This window comes from Podarcis tiliguerta (genome assembly GCF_965153285.1).
Source record: "Podarcis tiliguerta genome assembly, chromosome: Z".
Taxonomy (NCBI): domain Eukaryota; kingdom Metazoa; phylum Chordata; class Lepidosauria; order Squamata; family Lacertidae; genus Podarcis; species Podarcis tiliguerta.
Window position 1 is genome coordinate 19114849 of NC_139553.1, and position 21598 is coordinate 19136446.

General features: G+C 45.4%; 1 protein-coding gene across 6 annotated transcripts in view; it reads right to left on the bottom strand.

Annotated features, from left to right (window-relative positions):
- EDA (ectodysplasin A) overlaps positions 1-21598 on the bottom strand; it is a 50800-nt gene that overhangs the window by 17804 nt on the left and 11398 nt on the right. For all 6 annotated transcript variants that reach the window (XM_083423916.1, XM_083423913.1, XM_083423914.1 and 3 more), the window contains exon 2: positions 3904-4009. In XM_083423916.1, coding sequence (XP_083280042.1) covers positions 3904-4009 — 106 coding nt within the window. The remainder of the gene's footprint in view (positions 1-3903; positions 4010-21598) is intronic.

Sequence of the window (21598 nt, forward strand, 5' to 3'; positions counted from 1 at the left end):
GAGGGAAGTGAGAAGTGGGTGTGTGTGTCATTTTTTAAAAATCCTGATTGACTGGCTATCTGCTTGGCCAATCACAAGTGGGTAAGGGGACAGCCCACCAGGGCCTAGCACTCCTTTTTACCATGTGCATTTTCTTGGAGCAGTCCTGATTTGTTTCCAGCAGGACAGGGTGATTACTGAGGCTCCTGTTTTGACAGGTAGAGCTCATGATCCAGAACCCCCAGGTCAGGTAAGTGCCGTGGTAGGGTGGCAATGGGAGAGCTAGAGCTGCTTGTTGCTGCTGCAAGTGCTGGGCCCAGTGGCAACCTGGGCCTGACTCTGCAAGGCATAGGGTGCAATCCACCTCAGCGCCTAGTGGATCCGAGCCTTCAGATGTTGTCAAGCCAGGTGTCTCCCATCCTATATGTGTGCATCTAGTTATTTCTACCCAAGTGGAGAACCTGATATTTACCTATATTGAAACCAGTTTGCTAATCAAAACACAAAAGATAGAAGTGTCTGAGGTCAGTGTGGGGAAACTCTGGGCCTCTGGACATTGCTGAACGACAACTGCTATAAGAACATAAGAAGAATCTGCTGGATCAGGTTAATGGTCCATCTAATATAGCATCCTATACTCACAGTAGCCAGTCAGATGCCTGTGGGAAGACAGCATGCACAATTGAGCACAACAGCCCTAACCGCTCCTGTGGTTTCCAGCAACTGGTATTCAGAAGCATTGCTGCCTCTGGCCTTTAAGGCAGAGCATAGTTATAGTGGTTAGTAGCCATCAATATCTCTCTCCTCCTTCAGGAATTTGTCCGATCCTCTTTTAAAGCCATCCAAGTTGGTGGCCATCACTGCCTCCTATGGGAGCAAGTTCCACAGTTTAACAACTATTTATCAAATAGAAGTCCTTTATTTTATCTGCCCTGAATCTTACAACCTTCACTGGCTATCCCTATTGTTAGGAGGGAGGAAAGATTTCTCTCTCTCCACTTTCTCCATGCCATGCATAATTTTATAAACTTCCATCATGACAACTCCTGATTGCCTTTTCTTAACTAAAAAATCCCAAATGCTGCAAACTTTCTTTGTGGGGGAATCATTCCACCCCCCTGCTCATTTGATCTGCCCTTTTCTTTTCCAACTTTACAGTATCCCTTTTGAGGTTCAGTGAACAGTACGGACGACGGTATATTCCAAATGCAGTCACACCATAGATTTGTATAATAGCATTATGATACTGTCCACTGGCCATGCTGCCAACCCTACTGGGATTGTCCCAGGGAACCATTCCTGAACCTCAGTTCCAGCACCAGTCATTGCTCTACTGACTTTCAGCACGACTGCAAACCCTGAAAATCTCCTGCCCTTTTGCAGCAGGTTGCAGCTTGCAAGGATAGAGGTTTATTTCTCCAGCTCTCTCTTCACCTGTGAGCCACAAACAAAATATGAAGCAAAAAACCTGCTGACAGAAGGATTAGTCATCCCAGCCAGTGTTCAACTATGCTAGAAGTAGCCAGAAGTCTTTTTTAAAAAGTCTGAGACATGAAGAAAAATCTTCCCTTCCTATAAATCTGTTTTCCCTGCAATGTCGAATTAATGTCACATATTTTCTTCCTTAATTACGTGTTCATTCTTCCACGGTATCTTGCAGAGAATTGCTGATCTGCTTGGCGCAGTCCCTTGGCGCAGATTACCATCTATGTCTGGAGATGGCTGGGCGCCCCTTTTTGAATCAAGATGCTGGGCTTAGCCTTTTGAAACGGCACTGGTTTTAACAAATTTCAAAACCGCACCTACGAAACACTCTGGGATAGCCTCTAGACAAAGAACATGAAAACCTAAGTAGAGCCCGATGGATCAGGTCAATGGCCCTTCCACTCCCTCTATAGCAGACACTCACAGTAAGGTCACTGTTGTTTCTCCTTACATCATTTACTCTGTTATCAACTGGTTGGGCACTGCTTTTGTTTGGGTGAAGACAAAGGCAAAGTAGGGGGGCAGAACATTTCCGCCTTCTCTGTCACCCAATAGCATTTCTCTTTCCCTGCTAAAAACAAGATTATAATACACCTCAACTTCATAAACATCTGGACAGGCTTGTCTAAACAAGAATGTTTTTAGCAGGCACCAAAAACAATACAGTGAATGTACCTGCCTGGTGTCAATAGGCAGGGAGTTCCAAAGTCTAGGCGCTGGCAGACTAAACAAATGTGGGATGGGCTATGTGGTGCCTGTAACAGCACTAATTCTGCCCTTTTTTTGGCTCTTCTCTCTTTAGAGAATGATGCCAACCCCTCCATCACAAATAGACATCCAGTCTAGTTACTAGTGGACACCAGGTTATTTATTGCCATTTATTGGAAATTTCATGGTGCTTTACCATGTGAAGTATGTTCTGATAACGTCTGGGACATCGCTTCATCAGAAGGCTTGACCAGACACAGATATAGGGTGGTCTGGGGAAGAGGCTAAAACTGACCTTTTTGATGCAGATTGCTTTCCGTTCTTAGAATATATCTGCAGGGAGGGATCTTCCCATATCCGTCCACCTTCCCCCTCTCTCGTAACACTAGAGCTTGAATGTTTGGAGATTCAGGACAGATAAAATGAAGGACTTCTTAGTTAAACTATGGAACATCCCCCTGCAGGAGGAAGTGATGGCACTAAATTGGATGGCTTGAAAAGAGGATTAGACAAATTCACGGAGGGGAGTGCTACTAGCTATGAGGGGCATTGGCCTGATCCGCTTGCTGGTTTCCCACAACAGGAATCTGGCTGGCTACTGTGAGAACAGGTTGCTGGACTAGATGAGCCACTGGCCTGATCCAGCAGACTATTCTTATGTTCTTAAGTGTTCTGCATTAAGTGTTAGACAATGGAACAGAAACACAGCTGTTGAACTGCAGCTTGGATTGTTGAATTTTAATAGTGTGGCATTGAGGTGTTTGTTTTTTTTTTTTTTAAAAAAGAGAGCTGTGGTATATAAAAATAAACTCTTAATTCTAGCCAAGAGCCCTCTGGGTATTTTGTTGAAACACATGAGTCTGCATATGTTAGAACTGTGGCAATATCTGTCAGCTGCGTAACAGACAGAGCTCTGTTCGGATTCCCACCTCAACGCCTGCAGGGGAAGGCAGAACCGTGCGCGATAGATAGTTGTGGTGCAGCCTTTAACGCAAGCCGAAAAGAAGGATCCCGTTAAGCATGCTTCACCCCGCCTATGAACTATGAGCTGCAGGTTGCTTGCAACTTGAGCGCCTTTTAGTTTGCATGATTTCAACTTTACGTGTTTGATGGACAGCCAGTTGAAATAGCACAAATTAAGTGTGCAGAAAGCTTAGGAGCTCTTTTTGCGCAGGGTTCTCCAGGTGTGGAAAGAGCTTAGAAGCTCTCCACCTTGGTGGACTCTGGGAGGATCTCACAGAGCTGTCCTGAGTTTCTTGCCAGAACCTCCAACAAAGGAAAGACCGCCACCTGAAAGCCATCTAGATTGGTGGCCATCATAGCTTCCTGTGGGAGTGAGTTCCATAGTTTAACTATGCACTGTGTGAAGAAGGATCTTCTTTTATGTGTTCTGATGCTTAAGCTGAAGCCCACAAAAAGATGAATGCTGTGAATTCTGAAAGGCAACAATCAGAGGCTGTGCCCTAAGGGCTCTTGCATTCCTTCCCTGAGGAGCAGCTTTCAGAGAGAGGTGCCTGGCCTCAGCTGATGGCTGGGTCAAAGGCAGGTGGGATGGAGCACATGATCTTAGGACATCTCCCTGTTTAGGGAAAGAGAAAAGAGCCGATGTATAGTGGCTCAGAAGAATCATAGAGTTGTAAGGGAACCCAACCCCCTGCAATGCCTGACTGCTGGCTGTGAAGTGTGTTGAAATGCAACATTAAAACAGAAAAGGTAAAGATTCTCTCTCACCCTCTGATCCTTCGCTGTTCTTGCTCCGCTTATTCCTCCGGACACGGCGGCTTCCTTCCCCGAAAAAAGGCCTTTCTTCAGGGGAGAAGAACTTCAGCAATGCCACCTGGAAGACAAGGGGTCATAAGTTCCACCTTTGGGGCTGAAACACACATAAAAAAGCAGCTGGCAAAAGGGACAATGCCACACAGTTAACACTGCCTATGGCCATCTTTATATGAATGTAACAAGAGCCATGCTGGATGAGGCCAATGGGCCAACAGGTCCTGTATCCTGGCCTCACAGGGGTAGTTCTGGTGCTCCAATGGAAAATCCATAAGCAGGATTCAAGCACAAAAGCATTCTGCCCTCCAGCTGTTTATAGCAAGTGGTATTCAGAATTTTGGCTGCCTCAGATTGTTGAGACATAGTCATTGTGATAGCAGCCCTAAACAGCCCTCTTCTTGTTTAATCCTCTTCTAAAGCTATATAGTTGGTGGCCATCTCTCCCTCCTGTTTCCGGGCTCTTCATCATCTTGGTCACCCTCCTCTGCCCACCTTCCATCTTATCAATATCCACCATAAACTGGGGTGCCGGGCAGACTCTGTCCAAGGCTAAATAGAGCAGTACTACCATTTCCATTTATCTGGACACTCAGCTTCTGCTGATTCAGTCTAGAATTGCACAATACCCTTTTTTGCTGCTGCATCACACTGTTGGCTCACATTAAGCTTGGTGTTTCCTAAGACCCCCCCAGATCCTTTTCACATTGTCAAGCCAGGCGTCCTCAATCCTATAAGTGTGTGTCTGGTTATTCCTGCCTAAGTAGAGAACCTGATATTTACCCGTATTGAAATTAATACATCTTTAACTAGTTTGCTAATCAAAATAGAAAACACGAATGTGTCCACCCAAAGACAGGCCTGGAGGTATTCTGCATTGTCTGACAATGTGGGGAACCTGTGGGCCTCTGGGTGTTGCTTATGTTCGTATAAGAACATGACCCTGCTGAATCAGGCCAAAGTTGCCCCATGTAGTCTAGTCCCTGATCTCACAGGGGCCAACCAGATGCCTATGGGAAGCCAGCAAGCAGGACTTGAGCACAAGAGCCCTCTCCCCTTGTGCATTTTCCAGTACCTGGCACTGAGAAGCATTGCTGCCTCAGACTGTAGAGGCAGAGCATAGCCATTGTGGCTACTAGCCCTTGATACCCCTCTCCTCCATGAATTTGATGACATCTGCAAATCTGATGAGCATCTCATAATCATATATATATATCAGAGCACTCTGGATTCTTTGGCAGACACGTTCTTTGCAACAGCACAGATTACAATTTAGTGCATTGTAGGCTGTAAACTCATTACCCAGGTGCTGAGGCCGGTATAAAGTTTCAAAAAGGCGAGGATACCTCAATGCCGAGGAATGTGGGATCCCCTAAGGGAGGTCACTACACCCCAGATTTTACTTCTCATCCTACACCTGCCTTGAGTTGCAATACCGAAGGGACTTTACAGGTGGAGAAACAGCTTTTCTCTAAAAGAAAGTCAATATTCTAGAAATCTGCTCAGGCTAACACCTCTAATATGTTAGGATATCATATACCCATGTAACCTACAATATTTCTGCTTTGTTATCTAAAATATGTTATTCCAGAGAAGACCAAGAAACAGTGTTTATCCTCATAACTGCTGATGAGATTATAATAGCTAAAAAATTGAAAAAAGAAGTGTATCTCCTACTGTATCTGAATGGATTGAGAAAAGCTGGTCAATAGTAACTATGATTAAGCTAACTTCCTACAAAAATACATATAAGCCAGGTTTACGGGGAAGAATGTATTTTTTAAAAACGTTTTGAATCAAAGTTCAATGGTAATGTGCAACCTTATGCTGTAATAAGTAACAAAAGAATAGCAGCTTTCAAGGTCACCATGATCCAGAATTTGTCTTTCACTTTACATAACAGAGAACAGATTGGATGGTTGTTGCAGCATTATTATTGTGGCAGGGTAGCAATCATACACAAGGAAGCAATTACACCCAGAAAACTTTGACGAGTAAGTGGTGTGATAGCTGTTTGCAATGGGCAGCAATCACAACTCCACCATCCCAGTGGAATGAAGAAGTTGCCAGGGGAAACACTTTCACTGGACTCTCGGAAGATTTGCAAGAAGAGAACCCAGATCTCTTCCCGAGAGACACAAGGTGGGGTACAGTCGATGCACCCCAGGGGAGCCCCTCAGTAGCAAACCTCCCTGCCCCTGAAATTGTGGCATCTGCTCTGCAGCGAGATGGGTTCCACCCGCGTCAACATCAGGACCAGACAATGCTGCCTTGGAAGATCAGCATGAAGATAAGAAGAACCTGCTGGATCGGCCTGTGGCCCATCTAGCCCAGCATCTTGTTATCACAACTGGCCAAGCACAGTGGTGAGGGGAGAGCAGGTAATGGCTCTTTCCACCTGCATTACCCAGGAGTCTTCTTAAGGGAGCTGATTCCAAAGGAAGAACTATGAGGGAAGAAAACTCTGTTTGCCACCTATGCTGTCCTACCTCCAGCCCAAGGAAGGAACCTTCAGAAGGAAGTTGCTGCCCCAAGCAGTGTGTGTGTGTGTGTGTGTGTGTGTGTGTGTGTTTTAAGAAGCTGAACAGAGTGACGGATTATGAGTCAAGGGGGTGTTGAGTGTGTGTGTGTATGAACTTAACATGTTCATTTTTTGGTGGCTACTTTGCTGATGTTGTTAATATTGTTTTATAGATTATAAATGCTGTATTGATTTGTTAGTCATATGACTTTTGCTTCAATTGTGATGTTTAACTTTTTTTTTTTAAATTGTTACTTTGCTAACAGTGTTTTACAGACTGTAATTGTTTCCACTGACTGTTAATTATTCTTTATGGTTTAGGCTGTATTTAGGCTACAGTATTATGCCATTGTTATTTATTGTTTGTAAGCCGCTTTGGAATTCATTTGAATGAAAAGCGGCACAGAAATATAATAAATCAAATCAAATTAACCAGTCGCATGTTATGAACATCAGAAGATAAGAACCACCTGCTGCATCAGGCTGGTGGCCCATCTAGCCCAGCCTCCTGTTCTCAAAGTGGTCAGTCAGATGCCCCAGTGAGAAACACTCAAGCAGTATCTGAGTACAAGAGCAGAATAACATTAGAAGAGCCTCCTGGATCAGGCCATTGGCCCAGCCAGTCCCATAACCTCTTCTCACAGTGGCCAACCAGAGTCCCAGATGTCCTGCAACTAGCAAAGTTTAGGGACTTTTTCAATTCAGGGTGTGGAGGGGAGTACCATAAAGGCTGACTCACACCTACTAGCAAGCGGGTCAAGTCTTTGTTACCAGAAAAGAACAAAAGGAATAGCCCTGCAATGACAAGCAAGAGTCCTCTATGGAGCACCTGATCTGTTAATATTATGAGATGGTGGACAAACAAAACAGGAACTCTTTGGAAAACATAGCCTGAGGTCATCCAAACACAAATCAGCTTCATGGAGAACTCTTATAAATAAAACACCTGGCAGATTTTTTTAACCCACTCCCCCCATAAAAAAAAACCCCTGCAGCACAAAGTATAAATCTATCAGGGACACAGAAAGCTACCTGCTCCCAAGTCAAGACCGTGGACCCATCTAACTCAGTGATGTTTACTGGCAGCAGCTCCTCTCCAGGGTTTCAGGCAAGGTTTTCTATCCCAGCCCTACCAGGAGATGCTGCCAGCAGGGATTGAACCTGAGACCTTCTGCATGCCGTGCAGATGCTGGTCCTTCCCCTAAACATAAAATTCCAGTCCTCTTGGGGCCCTCTCACAGCACCTATCAGTCTCCTTCAGGCTAAATGGCTGCTGTTGCTGAATGTCAGGTCAGCTTGGAGTAAGATCTCCCTCATCCTTGATCTCATTGTGGAGGAGGCCGATCACTGAGGCCCGGATGGGTGAGCAGGATGACATCGGTCTCACCCAGTTGTGCCCACTTAGTGCAGTATCAGGGCAGACAAGGGTTGGGGAGTGGAATTGCTGTAGAAATTCCCTCTCTCTGTCCCATGGGGGCGGGCTGGATCTAGAATATGTGTTCCTGGCATTGGGCAATTGGAACAGATTAGGGATGCTTTACTGCCCAACTTGCTGCCCAGAAGTCTCCCTGCCTGAACTGACAGATGCTGGTCTCAAAGGCAGTGTTAAGGACTTCCAGACTTCTGGTTCTGGGGCACTTCAACATCCATGCCAAGGTGACTGGCTCTGGGATGGCTCAGAACTTCATGGCTGGCATGATGCCCATGGGGCTGTCCCAACATGTCACTGGCCCAACGTATGTAGCAGGCCAAACTCTGGACTTTGTTTTCTTAGCTGAGCAGCACACCGAGATCATCCTCTGAGGCCCTCCTTTGTGTGCCTCCTCCACAAGAGGTCCGGACGTTGGTAACATGAAAGTGGGCCTTTTTTGCAGTGGCTCCGTTTGTGAAATGCTCTCCCTGGGGAGGTTCGGCTGGTGCCTTCATTATACACCTTTAAGCGCCAGGTTCCTCTTCAACCTGTGCGGGGGGTGGGAGGGGCGGCCCGCTCCAGGACTCAGACAAACTTTGCACAGGCCTGATGCCAGGTATCCATATCACCAGGCAGGGAGCTCCACCCTTAACAGCAGCGGGAATCAGAGTTCATTTATGAGCTCTTTGCCTGGCAGCAGTGGCGTAGCGTGGGGGGTGCAGGGGGGGCCGGCCGCACCGGGCGCAACATCTGGGGGGTAGGGTTAGGGGGTGCAAATCCACGGGTTAGGGGGCGCAAATTACTTGCCTTGCCCCGGGTGCTGACAACCCACGCTACGCCACTGCCTGGCAGGACACATTGCTAAAGCTGTTCTAGGCTTTCTCTTTTTTACAATATTGCCCGCCCTCAAACACTGTTTTAATGCTTTCTTTTTACTGCCTTCTGAAGCTATCTATCCATGTATATATCAATTCATTTCCCACTACATTGGACCATGGGGGGGGGTGCTTTGCCAGCACCAACAGGAGGCAACATAAACATGCCCAAGGGCAGTGGATTGTGTCCATTAAGCTTCTGCCCGTGGTGCGCCGGGTAGCCAAATCACTCCTGAGGCTGTTGACAACAACTGACTTAACAACACCTTTTCTTCCCAAACACGGCCGTTCCTTGTAGCGCATTAAAAAACGCAGATTACATCCTTCAGAGGTGGTAATTAAGGCATCAACTGAATTTATGCTGCCAGATCACATCACTGCTCCAAATATATATTATAATATGTGTTGTAAAAACAGAGGAGGAAAGAATGGCGTTTGCCCGAACATGAACGGGGCTCAACTAGGAGTAGCTTGTTTGTTCAGGCTGTTGCCTTCAGTGCAGGGTACAGCTGTGCCAAACGCAGAGATTAAGACATAGAATCATAGAACTGTAGAGTTGGAAGTGACCCCAAGGGTCATCTAGTCTAACCCCCTGCAATGCAGGAATCGCAGCTAAAGCATCACTGATAGGTGGCCACCTAAGCTGTTTAAAAACCTCTAATGAATAATAGAATTGTAGAGTTGTAGTGTTCGGAGGGACCCAAAGCGAGGCTGTGACGACCACCAACTTGGATGGCTTTAAAACAGGATCAGATTTGTGAAGGAGAGAGCTACTGATGGCTACTAGCCATAATGGCTATGTTCTGCCTCAACAGTCAGAAGAAGCAATGCTTCTGAATGCCTGTTGCTGGAAACCAAAGGAGGGGAGAGGGATCTTGTGTTCAGATCCTGCTAGCAGGGGTTCCTGTTGGGGCATCTGATTGGCCACTATGAGAAGAGGAGACTGGACTAGGTTGGCCCTTTGCTGGATCTGGAATGGCTCTTCTGACATTCTTAGAAGTTCACATTCTGGTCACCAGGATAAACTTGATAGGAGAGTGACAGGGTGTGTTGTTGTTGTTGTTGTTGTTTTGGACATGCTTACTTTTATTGTCCAAGTGGTCCTCTGTACACTTACAGATATGGGACTCTTGTCTGCCCAGACCTCAGACAGAACTTCTGGAGATCCAGTCACATGTCAGTTCTTTAAGATCTCTTAAAAACACAAAGCAATGGCCTATCTGCTCTAGTATCCTGTTCTCAAAGTGGCCAACCAAATGCCCCAAAGGGAAACCAGTAAGTAGGACTCAAACACAAGAGCACTCTCCCCTCTTATGGTTTCCAGCAAATTCTATTCAAAAGCATTAGTGCCTCTGACAGTAGAGGCAGAGCATAGCCACCGTGGCTAGTAGCCATTAACAGCCCTCTCCTCCGTGAATTTGTCAAATCCTCTTTTAAAGCCATCGAAGTTGGTAGCCATCACTGCCTCCTGAGGGAAGGAGTTCCACATTTGAAATATGCACTGTTTCAATAAGTCCTTCCTTTTGTCTGTCCTGAATCTTCCAACATTCAGCTTCATGGGCTCTCCATGAGTTCTAGTGTTATTGAGAGGAGAGGAAATTGTTCTCTATCATCCTTCTCCAGGCCGTGGATCATTTTGTTAACGTCTATCATGTTGCCTCTTGCTCACCTTTTCTCTTAGGCAGGGTGCTCAACAAACCCAGTGATTCATTCAATTAATCTCTTTAAAAAAAACTTTTTATCTATCCCACTCTTTTTTCCTTTACCGATCTCAGTGGGTAAACTTCCTTGACACAGATAACGCTTCCTGTGCCTTGGCAGAAAACAGGGCTCTGCTGATCTATATCAGCGACTGCTTTCAGATGCAGATGAAATATATGGCGGCCGCCAAACCCCCCTTTGTTTCATTGCCAGAAGGAAGGTTTTCACAGAGAGGCCTTAATTTCACATGCACACTCTGCAGCAGTTTGGCTTTACCCCCAGCGGTGCACTCCATTGTCTCTGGAGACAGACAAATGCCAACAACTCAGGAACACAGGACTCAACCACAAAGCTACTTCAACTTTACTAATTCATAGAATCACAGCCCTTCATATATTTGAAGATGGTTCTCATATCCCCTCTCAATCATCTCCTCTTCTTCATCCAGCCAGGAACGATGCAAACAATATGAGCATTAAGGAGGAAGAGCCACACTAACCAAGGAAGCAAAAGGCTTGCATACTGATCCCAAGCCAGCCCTGATGTCAGCTTAGTAGAACATTAGCCCCACCAAGCACCCCCACCACTAGACTGGGTCTCCAGTCCAAACAGTCTGCAGCGAGTTGGGAGTAGATAACCCTTTGGGTCCCTTCCAACTCTATGGTTATATTATTCATTGGAGGTTTTTAAACAGAGGTTGGATGGCCACCTGTCAGGGATTCTTAGGCTGTGATTCCTGAATTGCAGGATGTTGGGCTACATGAAACTTGGGGATTCCTTCCAACTCTACAGTTTACCGTATTTTTTGCTCTATAAGACTCACTTTTTCCCTCCTAAAAAGTAAGGGGAAATATGTGTACGTCTTATGGAGCAAATGCAGGCTGCGCAGCTATCCCAGAAGCCAGAACAACAAGAAGGACCGCTGCTTTCACTGTGCAGCGATCCTTCTTGCTGTTCTGGCTTCTGAGATTCAGAATATTTTTTTTATTGTTTTCCTCCTCCAAAAACTAGGTGCGTCTTGTGGTCTGGTGCGTCTTATACAGCGTAAAATACGTTGCACATTCATTTTACAGAAACTGGCATGCCTACTTAGAGCTTGGATCAAATGGAGCTTGAAACGCTGATCCTAACAGGAGAGTCCTTCTCATTCTCCACTTGCTTCTCCAGCCAGCCAGCCTACCCCAAAGGCAGGCTGGTGGCCAATGACATTCTTGACTCAATAGTCCTGTTACTTTTTAAAAAACATCACCATTATTTTCTATTAACCTAATAAGCAAAAGTTTTTGAGACCTGAAGATAATAACTTGCTAACATGGAATGTAAGAATATACAAAGAGCCTGCTGCATCAGACCAATGTCCCATCTAGTCCAGCATCCTGTTCCCACATTGGTCAAGTGCCCTTAAGAATTTAGGAATCTAGATAGACTGCCTCTGGGCCTGGAGGTTCCATGAGAGCATCAGAAGAGTCCTGGATCAGGCCGATGGCCTGCCTAGTCCAGCATCCTGTTCTCACAGTGGCCAACTGAACTTTTCTCCATCAACTTTCTCCATATGATGCATAATTTTATAAGCCTTAGTCTACTCTTTAAAGTGGATGGAAAAAGGGAAGAGATAAAAGCTTTCCTCCCGCTGTCGTAACACCAGAACTTGCGGACATTCAATGAAGCTGAATGTTGATATTTTCAGGGCAGATGAAAGGAAGTCCTTCTAAGTAAATCTATGGAACTCATTCCCACAAGAGGCAGTAAAGCCCACAAACCAATACGGCTTTAGAAGAGGATTAGACAAATTCATGGAAGAGGACAGGGCTATAAATAACTTCTAGCCATGATACGTCTGCTTTGCTTCCATGGTCAGAGGCAGCAATGCTTCTGAATCGCCATTGCTGGAGAGGAGAGTGCTGCTTTTGTGCTCAGGTCCTGCTTGTGGGTTCCCCATGACAGGCCTCTGGTTGTCCACTGAGAGAACAGGATGCTGAGCTGGATGAACCATTAGCCTGATCCAACAACCAGGGTCTTCCTGTTTTTGTATGGAACCTCCAAGTGCAGGGGCAGTCTGTCTCAATTCTTAGGCCAATGAGAGATGATGCTGCTGGACTAGGTGGGCCACTGACCTGATCCAAGAGAACTCTTCTTATGTTCTTAGATGCATGAACCTCAATGTTTAGTTGAGCTCTTTGCTAGGGATACAGGAGTGTTGTTTGTTAAGCCCATTTGCCCGCGGCTATGTCTAAGACTCTTTCTGGCAAATCTAAGGGCTGCAATCCAGATCCAGTCCCGCATGCCAAGTCTGAGCTTGCTTCAGATCTCTCATCGATTCACCCTGTTGTGGCACGGAGTCTCAGCCTGCTAGTGTCTGGAACAGCAAAAACAAGGCTTATGAGTGGAGCCCAATGATTGACTCAATGTCCCATTTGGAAAGGTCTAGTTGCCCTTGGGGTCCCCCAGCAGCTTCCAGATCTAAAACTGCTTCTGGACCTTGGAGGTTCCATAAGAAGAACCTGTCTGTTGGTTTAGGCCAACAGTGGTCAATATAGTCCAGCATTCTTTTGTCACAGAGACGAACCAGACTATTGTAGGAAATCTGAAAGCAGTGTTTAAATGAGATGAGAAGGGAGGAAACAAGCCAATGTGTAGTGGTTAGTGTTTCTGTGTGACCAAGGGGCAATCAATGCCCCCCACCCCAATCCATCTCTGTGTTGTTGTGAGGATAACAGGGGGAGTTGGAGAACCATGTCCACCACTTCTGAGTTCCTCAAATGAAAAAAATGTTTTTAAAAATGTAATAAACAAGCAAGCTGCAGCAGACCAGAGGCCTGCCCGAGTTCAGCATCCTGTTCTTGCAGTGGCCAGCTGAGTGCCACAGAGGGAAGCGCCCAAGCAAGAGCTGAGAGCCACAGTGACTTGCCCTGTCTGTAATTGCCAGCATCTGATATTCAGAGTATTGTTGTCTCCGGTAGAATATAATGGACTCTTCTTCATTAGAGGTCTTAAAGCAGAGGTTGAATGGCCACTCCTCAGCGATTCCTTGGCTGTGAGCCCTGCATTGCAGGTAGTTGGTCTAGACGACTCTTGATGTCCCTTTCCAACTCTAAAATTCTATGATTCTGTGATAATCATGAGAAGCAGTCATGGATAGCCTTATTGACCACGAATGTACCTAACCTCCTTTTCTAACGCCATCCAAGTTGGACATGGAAGACTCTGCAACTGAAACCCAACAGAGACCCCAGTTTCAATCAACTACATATGGAGAACTCAATTAAGCTGTAGTTCTCTTCAACTGATGCAAGGGGAGGGTCCCCACTCCTCACTTTGCAAGCTGTCATTGACGTTCCTTCCCTAAAGCTAGTCCACTGAGCTCTGGCATTGCAGGGGGTTGGACTGGATGACCCATTATAGACCTTCCAGGTCTATAACTGAATGATGAATCTGTGATTCTTTGACTGTGATTCCTGCCTAGCAGGTGATTAGATTAGATGGCCCCTGGGAGATTGTTCCAACTCTACAATTCCATGATTCTATGTTAAAAGCTCTACTTCCTTCGTGTCAGACAAGCAAGCAGAGTGTTGGACAAGCTTTTGTGCCATAAGACACGGAGTATGAGCCAGTTAAGCACTACAGCATCGAACAGACTTAAAGCATCCAGATGTTTCCTCACTCTGCACTCCAGATGGCTCACAGCTGGGTGACAGCTGTCTGCATTAAAGAGCAACTCTGCATAATAAGTCGCTAGAGAAAAATTAATTTCCCGTAAAAACTTTGCTAGTGATAAAAGGAAAATCCCATTAAAGGTCTCTGACTCCGCAATTGAGTTCAGTTGCGGGGCTATAAAACGATTCCCTTTTGAAATCCCATGGCCCAAGAAAACCCAAAATAAAGATGTGGAGCAGCTTATCTGAGGAGGAGTGATTCCTCTGGATGCTTGCAGGAGCTTTTCCTCTTAAACCAAGACACAGAGAACATAAGAAAGTAAGAAGAACCCTGCTGGATGAGGCTAATGTTTCATCCAGTTCAGCATCCTGTTCACCCAGTGGCCAAATAACCCTAAGAGACTAGGAAATGAAATAGGCTGCTGTTGGACTTGGAGATTCCATAAGCACATCAGAAGAGCCCTGTTAGATCAGGCCAATGGCCCATCCTCACAGTGGCCAACCAGATGCTTGCAAGCAGAACGCTACCCTCCAGCAACAGGCATGCAGAAGCAATGCTGCCTCAGATTGTGGAGGTATAATCATAGAATTGTAGAATTGGAAGGGAGACAGAGGGCCATCTAGTCAACCCCCTGCAATGCAGGGGGCTTTCCAACCTTGGCTTTGAAGGCTTTGAAACCTCCAATGGTGGAGAGTCCGTTCCACTGTTAAGCAGCTCATAACCATCAGAATCAGAATCTTCTTTGTTGTAACTTGAAGCCTATTGGTTTGGGTCCTAAAATCCGGAGCAGGAGAAAACAGGCTTGCTCCATCTTGCATGTGAAAGCCCTTTATCACATTTGAAAATGGCTATCATATCTCCTCCCAGATTCCTCTTTCCCAGGCTAACCCTCAACTGTTCCTCATAAGGACTGATTTCCAGACCCTCCATCATCTTGGTTGCCCTCTTCTGTATACACTTCAGCTTGTCAATGCCATTCTTAAACTTTAGCGCCCAGAAATAGACACAGGACTCCAGGCGTTATCTGACTAGGGCAGAACAGAGTGGGACTTTTACTTCCCTTGATGCAGCCTATTACTTCTGTTGATGCAGCGTAGAATAGCACTCACTTTTTCTGCTGCATCACACTGTTGGCTCATGTTAAGCTTGTGGTCTACTAAGAACCCAGATCATTTTCTCATGTACTACTGGAAAGCAAGGTGTCCCCCAGCTTATCTTCGTGCAGCTGGCTTTTGCTGACTAAGTGTAAAACCTGACATTTGTCCCTATTGAAATTCATTTTGTTAGTTGGAACCCAGTTCTCCAATTTGTTAAAGTCATATTGAATCCCAGTTCTGTTTTCTGAGGCATTAGCTACCCCTCTTATTTTGGTGTTATCTGCAAATTTGATGAGCATCTCCTCAATTTCTACATCCAAGTTGTTATAATGATATTGAACAACAACAGGGACAGGACAGTACCCGGCTTGTTTCTTTTTTCCAGGATGTTGAGGAACCATTAATGAGCTTTTTCTGGGTAGAGCATAACCATTGTGGCTAGAAGCCATTAATAACCCTCTTTCTCAATGGATTTGTCTAATCCAGAGGTTTTCAACCTTTTTGAGTCCACAGCTCCCTTGAGCAACTACATTCTTTCTGGGGCACCCCTGTGGGGCTCAGAAGCCCAGTTATGTCACCCCTTGTCAGTAGAGCAGGCAGCCCCTCAGGCCTTTTCGAATTCCCTCCCTTGTGAAGTGTTCCCTCAGCCTCGCCTACTCTCTCAGTGGGAGTCCTCTGGGCAGCACCCCACCGCACTCCAAGGAGAGGTGCCTCATGTCGCCTCGCAGGGGCCTGGAAGAAGGATGCCCCCAGACTTAGGAGCCTGATGGAGATGACCAAAGATGAACCTGAGGCAAACAGCCACAAAAGCCTTTGGGAGGCAGAGACACGAGAGGGTATCAGAGGAGGGAGGGAAGGAAAGAGGGACAGAGGCCAGTGTTGCCTGCAGCACCCCGATTATCTTTTAAGAGAGGGAGAAAAATTTTCCTCTATCCACTTTCTCCATGCCATGTCTAATTTTATATCACATTGCCTCTTTCTCACCTTTTCTCAAAACTAAGAAGTCCTATAGGGTGCAACCTTTCTTCATAGGGGTATTGTTGAAGTGGCCTGTTGGACAGAGCAAACAGAATCTGCAGTCCACAACAACCTCATTCCGCTCCTCCTAGGGATTCCAGCAAACATGAGACCGGAGCAGGCTCCACAACTTTTATTTTTTAGTTTCTAGGCTTTCCATCATAGGAAGACGGCAAAGCCAGAAACATGATATTATCTACATTAGCCATTCCTTGTACCGCTTACTAAAGAGGATGGTATTTGCAAATCTGAGAAAAATCTTAGATAAACAATTTAAGGGATTAGAGGAATGAAGAAGAAGAAAACGATTCAGAGATGAAAAACAGCAAACCAAAAAGAAAAGCAACTTCACAGCCAAAGAACAAGTTGATGTGAATGGAATTCATTTAAGCAACAGCTTCTAAAATTTTGCCTCTCGGATGCTCAAGCAACCCAGCTAAGATGAAACGTACAAAATACATTCTATTCCCCCTTCCAGAAAAGAAGCCCAATGTTTCACACTCTATAACAGTTGTAAACACCTCATAGAATAGAATTCTAGGATTGTAGTGTTGGAAGGGACACCAAGGATCATCTAGTCCAACCCCTTGCAATGCAGGTATCACAGCTTAAGAATGCATGACATACGTACATTCCTACGCTTGTTTAAAAAGCACCAATGAAGGTCAGTCCAAGATGGATTGTAGTTTCTTGAAGCTGAAATACTGAATGTCCAAATGCAGGCAATTTCAACAAGAAAAGTGGGAGGTATCTAAAGAAACCAGTATAGCTGCATAAAGAGCTGAAAGATGAGCTGAGATTTAAGAAGGGCATGTATAAGAAATGTAAGAAAGTGGAAATCACAAAGGAGTATACACAAAGAGCCAAAAGTTGTAGGGTGAATATTAGGTGAGCTAAAGCTCAGAATGAGCTCAGGCTTCTTGCAAGGGAGGTTATTTGGCATAATTCAAGGCAAGAGGAAGAACAAGCAAGTAACAGGTCCTGTGCATGGAGAAGAGAAATGCTATTGGATGACACAGAGAAGGTGGAACTGCTCAACCTTCTTTTTGCCTTTGTCTTCACCCAAAAAGAAAGAAGTACCCAACCCAGTGATAACAGAATAAATGATGTAAGGAGGGAGCTGTAGCCCAAGATAAGAAAAGAGGTGAGCTACTTTAAATGAATTCAAATCTCCAGGCCCTTATGAGTTGCACCCAAGGGTACTAAAGGAGTTCACGGATATCATATCAGAGCCTCTGTCTATAATCTTTGATAATTCATGGAGAATAGGTGAGGTCCCTGCAGGCAAATGTTGCCTCCATCTTCAGAAAGAGGGGGAAAGACGACCCAGGTAACTTCTGACTGGTGAGGTTGACACTGATTTCAGAAAAGGTCCTCGAACAGGTAATTAAGCAGTTGGTCTGTGAGCTCTTAGAAAAGGATGCTGTGATTACTAAGACACAGCATGGGTTTCCCAAAAGCAAGTCATGCCAGACATGCTTCCCTGTTTTGATAGCATTGGTGGATCAGGGGAATGCTGTGGACATAGTGTATCTTGATTTCAGTAAGGCTTTTGATAAAAGTTCCCATGAGAAGCTGGTAAAATGTGGGCTGGACAAGGTAACTGTTAGGTGGATTTGTAGTTTGTTGACTGACAAAACCAAAGCGTGCTCACTAATGGTTCCTTATCATCCTGGAAAAAAGTGACAAGAGGGGTGCCTTAAGGTTCTGTCCTGGGCCTGTTGTTGCTAAACGTCTTGATCTTGATGATGTTGTTGATGATGATAATTATTACTTTATTATTTATATGCCATTCATCTGACTGGGTTGCCTAGGTCACTCTGGGCAGGCTCCCAACAGAAAATTAAAAACACAATAAAATCTCAAATATTAAAACCTTCACTGTACAGGGCTACCTTCAGATGTCTTCTAAAAGTCATATTATTGTTTGACATCTGATGGGGATGTCTCCACGGAGAAGGCATTTCTACTGAGAAGGCCTTCTGCCTGGTTCCCTGTAACTTCACTTCTTGCAGTGTGGGAACAACTTGGATGAATGAATTGAGGAGACGCTCATCAAATTTGCAGATGAGGCCAAACTGGGAAGTGTAGCTCATCCTGCAGAAGTCACTAACATAATGCAGGGTGTTCCTTCAGCAGGATAGCAAGTATTTCATATAAGAACAGCCTGCAGGATCAGTATGGGGAACCATCCAATCCAGTATCCTCTTCTCACAGTGACTGACCAGATGCCTATTAGAAAAAACTCACAAGCAGGATTCAAGGACAAGGACAACTCTCTCCTCCTGCAGTTTCCAGCAAGTGGTATTCAGAAGCATTGCTGTTTCTGACCATGGAGGAGGAGCATAGCCACCATGGCTAACAGTCATCAACAGCCGAGCCCTCCATGAATTTGTCCAGTCTTTTTTTAAAGCCATCTAGGTTTGCGGCCAGAACTGCCTCCTGCAGTAGATAGTCCCATAGTTTAACTAAGCGCTGATGGTAATGAAACAGTTACTGAACACGTTATCAGTTTCTGGTGCAGATACAGCATAAATGAGACCTATGACTCCTGGCTGGGTCCACAAGCCGCAGTTACATTTCATTTATCTGAAGCCCAAGCTAATTCTGCACATCGACTCTCACCATCAACATCTGTGTCGTGAGAGATGTCTCAATACGCTTTGAACTGTGCCGCGTCACCAGCCCTGGCAACCTTGGGGCGCTAATTCGAAGCAGTTCTTTAGGGATTTTTGCTTGCCATTTGTTGATATTTTTAGACTCCTCGCAGTCCTCCTGCAACTGAAGGAACAACGAGCCACGGATTGATTTACTGCTTGAAAGCAAGTTGCTGTACCCCCCTCCCTTAATAACAGATTTAACAAATTTGTTCCACCTGCTCAATTATGCACCCTCGGCCTTTCTTGTGGTTTCACTGGAGTTTTTTGCAGCCTAAACCTCAAAGGGGCCTGAGCTCAGCAAACTTTGCACCGTGCCTGCCACTCATAATGAGCCCCACTGGAACGCTGCTTCAAATTACGGCTGAGGTTTCGCCTCTCGATTGATGCAAGAAGTCAGATTGCAAAGGCTGATAGGTGCGGCTGGCAAGTAGCGTTCAGTTCTCCAGAACATTCACAGAATTTTAGGGCTGGAAGGGACCCCCAGAGGTTCATCTAGCCCAACCCCATTGTAATGCAGGACTCACAGGTGATGATTTTTCATAGAATCATGTTTTTAGCAGGCACCAAAAAGAATAGAGTGAGGGCTCCCTGCTTGATGTCAAAGGCAGGAAGCTCCAAAGTGCAGGTGCTGCCACACTAAATGACGGGTATTATGTGGCACCTATAACAATGTCACTGCTGCTGGTTGAAGCGGTTAAGTGGGCCTATATGGTATAAGGCGATCTGGCAGGTACACTGGTCCCTTTAAAAGCACAAGGAGGACCAGTAAGGAACAAGGAGCCGTCTTGCTGCAAGGGAAGGAGGTTGGCATTAAATTGTACAGTAGACAGTTGCTTGAGTAAGCAGATGGGGCTACAGCAGGGAACTTTAAGGATGGGCTCCTGGATAAGAATTAGCATGCACTCCTATAATCAGTGGTGTATGGTGCACTCTGACCTGGTGGGCAGCTGGGAGGGAAAAGAGGGGGTTGACTGGGAGGAGAAGGTGTCGGAAGCTGAAGAGGTAACAGGGTTTAGTGAGCAGGAAGAGGCTGTGGCAGAGAGTGGTCCAGAGGCAGAGGAAGGAGAAAAGGGGAGCCAGCAGATAGAGATGAGGCAGGCTGCTGAAGAACCCAGGGCATCTCCCCCTCCTGCTGCAACGTGGTCCCCCTTCCTCCTGTTCTCCCAGAACATGCAGAGAAAAGAAGAGGGTGGAGCAACGAGAGGCAAGAAGACAAAGCCTTGGGTTGCTGGGGGAGGAGCCTTAGACATCGTGGGAACATGGGGCAGTCCTCGCAACTGCCTCATAGAGGCAAGACCTACTGGGAAGAGTTGCTGCGATCACTAGGCCTGCACTAATTTATTTGAATTAAGAGTTAACTTCATTGACACCGGGTATTTTATTACTGACCTACTCTTGACTCTGGCTCATGACAGCCAATTAGTAATATAAAGAAGGAATACAAAAGGAGGTTCACCATAACCATCAGAAACACACTTTCCCCTCCACCTAGTTTGTGGTGTTAGGTCATCCATCATGGTTGCCAAGCCAATCTCCTTCCCATAACCTGAATGGACCACAGGACAGAGGCAGCAAAACCCTGGAATTGAGATGTGACCAAAATCTACTGAATGGAGAAAAAAAATACTATTCTGTCAAGTCCTGCACAAATGTTCCTTGCTAAAAGTTTAGTCTGCAATTCCTGTATGATAGGGGACTGGACACGGTGGCCCTTGAGGTCCCTTCTAGCCCTACAATTTTATGATTCATTGGAAGTTTTTAAACATAGGTTGGATAACTACCTGTCAGGGAATCTTAGGCTGTGATTCCTGCATTGCAGAGGGTTGGACTAGATGAACCTTGTGGGTCCTTTCCAACCAACCCTACAATCCTATGCCTGTATGAGCATTATGTCTGTTTCGAGCAAGTTGCCATCGGCACCAGATAAATACTCTTTTGTAATGGGGCTGAGACAAGGCTCCTTGAGTCACTTGTTATGGAAAAACATGCACTGGTGTTTGACAGGTTTAGCTCAGATATTTTTTTCTGAAAGAATAGTTTAGACTCTCCTTGGAAATAGTAATAGCTGGCAAGCTCTCAGCAGAGCCCCTTGAGTTGGAGACACTGTTGATTCCAGAATTCATCTCCTGGATTAGATCCATGAAGCCCAAAGGCAGGAGAGTTTGCCAAAAATCAGAATAACTTTTATATGTTTAGTAACTCAGTATGTGACGCCTCTACAGCACTTTCTGTTGGAAGAATTGTGTTGCATTTTGCACACAAACTAGGACTGCATTGATCTTGCAATGCGGGTCACTATTGTGCCCTTTGGGTTATGTCTCGAGGGGCTGTCAAAGCAAAGGTCCAGGGAGAATTGATGCAGAGGGGCCGTAGCCCAGGTCTGGATCATCCAATTCTCAGAAACAGTTTTGGGGTATCTCAAGCACATTTGCCATAATTAATAAAGTACCAATATTCCCTCTGATTATCATTTATGGTGGGAATGTAAGTAGGTGCAAGATTTGGAGGGGATTTAATTTTGACAGAAATGATAAATAATACTAAAGAAACCCTTGTTTCTTGTTTAAAATTAATGTTACTAAATATGTTTTATGTCAAAAGAATTGGTTGTATATTTGATCTTAAGAGCACAAGTAGTCATTGAAACACAATGGAAAACATCACAAAACCTTACGCTGGATGCTTGGTACCACTCACTCTGAAATAAACTCTAGTGG